The sequence below is a fragment of the Eurytemora carolleeae genome, unplaced genomic scaffold (genome assembly GCF_000591075.1).
Source record: "Eurytemora carolleeae unplaced genomic scaffold, Eaff_2.0 scaffold320, whole genome shotgun sequence".
NCBI lineage: Eukaryota > Metazoa > Arthropoda > Copepoda > Calanoida > Temoridae > Eurytemora > Eurytemora carolleeae.
The window spans coordinates 13,119-19,030 of NW_019396551.1; the positions used below are offsets into that span (position 1 = coordinate 13,119).

General features: G+C 32.9%; 1 protein-coding gene across 3 annotated transcripts in view; it reads left to right on the forward strand.

Moving 5' to 3' along the window:
- LOC111705348 (sodium-dependent dopamine transporter) overlaps nucleotides 1–5,912 on the forward strand; it is a 26,381-nt gene that overhangs the window by 7,961 nt on the left and 12,508 nt on the right. For 2 of the 3 annotated variants that reach the window (XM_023477853.1, XM_023477854.1), the window contains exons 4-8: nucleotides 1,912–2,017; nucleotides 4,668–4,755; nucleotides 4,986–5,085; nucleotides 5,271–5,334; nucleotides 5,563–5,678. In XM_023477853.1, the coding sequence (XP_023333621.1) occupies nucleotides 1,912–2,017; nucleotides 4,668–4,755; nucleotides 4,986–5,085; nucleotides 5,271–5,334; nucleotides 5,563–5,678 (474 nt within the window). Of the gene's footprint in view, nucleotides 1–1,892; nucleotides 2,018–4,667; nucleotides 4,756–4,985; nucleotides 5,086–5,270; nucleotides 5,335–5,562; nucleotides 5,679–5,912 lie in introns of all 3 variants that reach the window. The other variant, XM_023477855.1, reaches the window with a different exon arrangement.

Genomic DNA, 5,912 nt, shown 5'->3' on the forward strand with positions numbered 1-5,912 from the left:
CAACATCCACAATTTTCTATTCCATAAAACAACAGCTCTCCCCCATTTCTAAAATAAGCCCTATATATCCCCCCCCTAAATCCAGACCCCCCCTCCTCCTCCGAGCAAACCCTTGATTCCCAGAGGATTATATTTTGAAATATTGTTATTTCACAGATGTGTAATATTTAAATACTTAAATACCCCCCCTCGTAGAGAACTCTCTTCTTGCAGGATTATTTGCAGGACTGTTTATAATATATTCACACTTCTTCTCCAGTTTTTTATATAAATACTTACTTCATACGCATGCAAGCATTTGCCTGGCTTCTTATTTAAAAATTAATGAATTATGTGAATTTTCCACGTATAATTGCAAATAAAGATTAAAATGTAGAATTAACGAAATTCTGTTAATTGCAAACATAATTACCATGAGAAGTGTTGTCGATCTGATTAAGTATGAATTAGATATCCATGTTTTTTGTTTTGCTCTTGAAACCTGATTTCAGTCTTCTGTGGTTTCTCATCAAAAGTGACTAGCGAATTAAAAATTGCGTTACCTTCTACATGATTGATCAGATTATAGTTTTAAGGGTACAGTTGGGAATCGGACATGCACCTCATTCTTTTTTAGATGGAGGGTCAGTTAAAATTACAACAACCCGCACTTTTACTAAACCTAGCTTTTAGAAAATATATTATAAAATATAGCGAATGGAGTAGAAAGACGACATTTTAGCAATCATATGTGTATTTAATGTTCTTATCATAGATAAATAAATAAACATAGATAGCTTATGTACGCAAAATCACCAAGAATTGTACAGTCCGCGAACTCATACTTCTAGGGGTCAAAATGCATTTAAATGATAAGCGGGGTGGTTTGGTGTTTTAATGGATTTCATAATAGAGTGTAAAATAACTCCGGGAATGGAACTATTTGAACAACAATATTTCAATGAGCATTATATCATATTGACGAGAACTGAAGAAGGACATGAGAAGGACTAAACTAACTTAAATTTCTCTCTACAGATCTCATGTACACCACAAGTACTCAATGACATAAGAACAGCCAATGTTCACAACCGACCTAGTTAATCTATATAATCTGTTAATCTGTACATTTATATCTTTCAAGATGAAAAATGTCTTCTTATGCGCAATCTATCTTTATCTATGGTTCTTATTAAGAAAAAAGTGTTACCAGTAGTTAGACAATCAGTTTATCAAGAAGAAAGGTTCTGTGTACAATGCACAATCTCTGTGTTTAATGTTAACTGGACTATTTAAGTTCATAACTTGAGTTAACAGTCGCCTTCATTTTCCACAACATTTAGTTAATTTCAAACAATATATATTTTCAAAAGACAACCCGAATTGGATCATTGAACCCTGAGTTTACCAAGCCCTGCCCCCCTGCCACGCCCCCACCCCTCCAACTGCCCCCCTACCCCCCATGAGTTTACCAATCATGAATGTTCGCTAAACTCTTTATATCTGGATTGAAACATTAGATGACTATCTTCTCTCTCAACACCAAGCTGTAGAGCTGTAGTGCTCTACAGCCCACCCGGAGCACTCATTAGTCACTCATTCTCTAGTTTTCGATAATCAAGCCGACATGCATTATTTATGTTCGGAGTAATATTAGAAATATTACTGAGGGGGGAGGCGGGTATTTTAAAGTGTCCCCGGGGTAAAGTATAGTTCAGATTTCTAATGGGATGAAAGTGGAGGGGAGGTTCTTAGTCGGAGATCTTTGTACAGATATATTTAATTATATGTATTTACTCCACAAAACATCCCTAAATACAAAACCTGATAAACACATGATTTTTGTAAAATAATTAAAGATTTATCTTGGATGGGGTATCAGCTTTTGTCAGATAAAATATATTTTGAATAAGTTTAACCCGCGGAGTTCAGAGCTCTGAGAGCCCCCCAACATATGCAGAAGCAGTGCCGGGAGCTGATCCAGAGGAATGGAACCATCTTCAACCCAACCCAGCTCCAGGAGATATTAGAACTACAGGTGAGTTAATAGAAATTTCTTCAACCCAACCCTGCTCCAGGAGCGATTATAATTACAGTTAAGTAGATAAATCCTTCTCCGACCAATCCTTGTTCCTTGAGAGATCAGAACTACAGGTGAGTAGATAAAACCTTCTCCAACCCAACCCTGCTCCGGGAGAGATTAGATCTACAGGTAAGTAGAAAGAACCTTCACCAACCCAACCCTGCTCCAGGAGAGATTAGAACTACAGTTAAGTAGATAGAACCTTCTCAAGCTCAACCCTGCTCCGGGAGAGATTAGAACTACAGGTGAGTAAATAGAACCTCTCTAACTCAACCTTGCTCCAGGTGAGATTAGAACTACATGTGAGTAGATAAAAACTTCTGCAACCCAACCCTTCTGCGGGAGAGATTAGAACTATAGATGAGTAAGTAGAACCTTGCTCTAGGAGAGATTAGAACTACAGGTGAGTAAATAGAACCTTCTCCAACTTCTCCAAACTTATCAAACCAATAAAATTATAACTTTCTAATCCTTATATCTTTGCAACCTGGGGGTGGTGTAAACCTTTGATTATCTTTTTGTGAAAAGGAATTTATATAGTATACAGGGTTACTCTTATAGAATGAAACTTGAATAAAACTTGAATAAAACCTGAATGAAACTTGAATGAAACTTGAATGAAACTTGAATGATACTTGAATGAAACTTGAATGAAACTTGAATGAAACCTGAATGAAACTTGAATGAAACTTGAATGAAACCTGAATGAAACTTGAATGATACTTGAATGAAACTTGAATGAAACTTGAATGAAACCTGAATGAAACTTGAATGATACTTGAATGAAACTTGAATGAAACTTGAATGAAACCTGAATGAAATCTGAATGAAACTTGAATGAAACCTGAATGAAACCTGAATAAAACTTGAATAAAACTTGAATGAAACCTGAATGAAACTTGAATAAAACTTGAATGAAACCTGAATGACAACTTGAAACTCGCTAAATATCACTTTAAGAAGGTTATTTGGGTCTTTTGTCTAGAATGTAGATTTTGATTCTTAAACAAATGATTTGGCAAATAAAAAGCCAAGTTCACATGCTGTATGAAACCAGGCTTGCTCTTAACGTGTAAATCTGCATAGATAATATTAATATATAATTTTATTATCTTTTATTTTTCAACCTGCATTTTCTGAGAAACTATCATGACATAGTATTATAGTCAATTAGAAATATTAAGGTATGAAGTTTATGTTGGATAATTTCAAAAGGAAAGAATATCAATATTCTGAAAACACTTGACTTATTACATATGATTTACACAAAAACCATGCTATGCTATGATTATGAATGAATGCTTTCAACAACGTCTTTTTGACATTTTCATCTTAAAATTTAAACTACATATAATGTAGTACAAGGTCTGCAAGGTTATTAGAAATATTAGACCTTGAAATAATAAAAGCGTTGAATTTTTCATACGATTCTTTTAAGGGATTGTTAAGATATTTAGTTAAAGTTGTTGTAAAAAGTGTAGAACAAAATATTTTAACTTAATTTGTTTAAAATAGCTTTTCATATCAATTGAACTATTTAATAATTCTAAAAGCGTTCCAAACATCACAAAATAATTGATTAAAAAATTAGTGAAAACCCCAGGTGAAAGTTGGTACCTCACTTAGTATTGAAACTTCAGAACAATCCCTTTAGGAATTATATACGCTCAAAATGATGCTAAAGAGTCGGATCAACTTGTGTAATCAAAGTTTCGTTTTTGCGCCAAAAAGTGACATAAACTAGACTAGAAATATGTCACTTGACACAATTTATAATAATCTGTAGATTGTACAGAGAAGAGGATTAACAAGGACATTTTTTAATAAATAAGTCAAATTATCGCCTAGAAACAAAAATTAAATCAAAGCAAAATTTTGCTGATTTATCGAAGGAATTGAGTCTTTTCCACAAACTCTGATTTAAACACTTATATCTTTGCAACCCAATGAAATGTCACCCATATGTTAAGTTTTTTATGATTAGACATAACAAATGTTAAATGTTAAATGTTAAATGTTAAATGTTAAATGTATACGAATGCGTCGAAAAATAATCAATGACTATAGGTTGTTATAGCTGAATGATTTGATTAAAACTAATTTGATTTTTTTTTCGATCCGAGTCGTATATTGCAACTTTCTGAATTTGTACGTTCTTCAGTATAAGTCGTTTTTAACAATTTTCTCCTTATAGACGCAACAGATAGAAGTAAGATTAGTAGCGATCAAAAGCGAATATTTTTCGCTGCAAGCCTTTACCCCCTTTAATTTTTCGCGAACACTCCCTTTAGGGGTTACCTTGCGAATCGGGAATTGTCATCTTTGCTAGAAAGTCATTTATTTAACCTTTAAAGAATATAGCTAAATAAAGACAAATTAGCCATCAGTTTGATACAGATAAAGCAGAATCATATTTGACTAGAACAAACTTACATTTTTATCTTGCAGACAATTCATAAAGAACAGATTAGCAGAATTATGAACCAATGAATAGATAAGAAGAATGTGTACGGACTATTTCTAACACTAATTATTTAAAAAAATAACAAAAATAAATGTTGGAGTGCTGTTGTTAAAAAAAAGGTTGAAGACAATAATCGTCTAGATGATCCTGAGCGTGAAACTTGGGGAAGTAATCTGGATTTTCTTCTCTCAATTATTGGATTTGCTGTAGATCTAGCAAATGTTTGGAGGTACACAACATTTTATAGAAAATTTGTAAAATAATAAATATTATTCTATTAAAATGTCCTCTTTTCAAAATAAAGTACAATACAAAAACTTGAATGAAGCAAAATCAAAGTAATAGCTCACTATGAAATTACTAAATAAAATATCGCATGGAAACACTTTTTCGGCTCATAGAGTCATACTCAGAAATCGAGTTTTGTGAAGAAAAATTTGAAATGTAAATTTTTTTCAGGTTTCCGTACCTTTGCTATAAAAATGGTGGCGGTGCTTTCCTCATCCCATACTTGCTCATGCTAACGCTGGGCGCACTGCCGCTGTTTTATATGGAACTAGTAAGTCGTCTTCGTTTCAATATCATTAGTTTCTCTTTTTAGTGCGTCTCTAATTCTACAGACCTAAAAGTTATGAAGAATTTTTTTCAAAGTTTCACATTTTTTAACGCTCTTGCGTTTTAAATTTTATTTCGTAAAAAATAGAAATTAACAAGCAATGTTGTTCTTCGGCCATTTTATTTTAGGTTTTGGGACAATTTCACAGACAAGGTCCTATTTCAGTTTGGAGAATTTGCCCCATTTTTAAAGGTAGATTTCACATATGTACAAAAAATATCTGATTTTGTAAAATTGTTGCTTATTTTTTAAATTCCCCTGTTTCTCTTATTTTTCATGCTTTTTCTACATTATTTTTGATCTTTTGCACGCATATACAGCTTAACAAAAAATAAAGGATTTAAAAATGTTTACAGATTTATTTTTCGAAATGATCTTTATTTTGATTAATTAAACAATACGTTGATTATTTCTATAAAGGATTAGGCTACTGTGCAGTTCTTGTTTCCTTTTTTGTTTCCTTCTATTATAATGTTATCATTGGCTGGGCTTTCCACTTTCTCATTTCTTCATTTAACTATAAACTACCATGGAAGGTAAATCATAATAATAATAATAATAATCCCTCTGTTGATGAACATGAATATGAGCAAAACCCCCAGCCTGACTCTAACTTAGGGGTGTAGGTTTCCTCATTTTCACAACTATTCTCATCCTCAGGGTCCAGGGCCCTCTACAACATGAAGATTAGAATATCAGGGTCCAGGGCCCTCTACAACATGAAGATTAGAATATCAGGGTCCAGGGCACACTACTACATGAAGATTAGA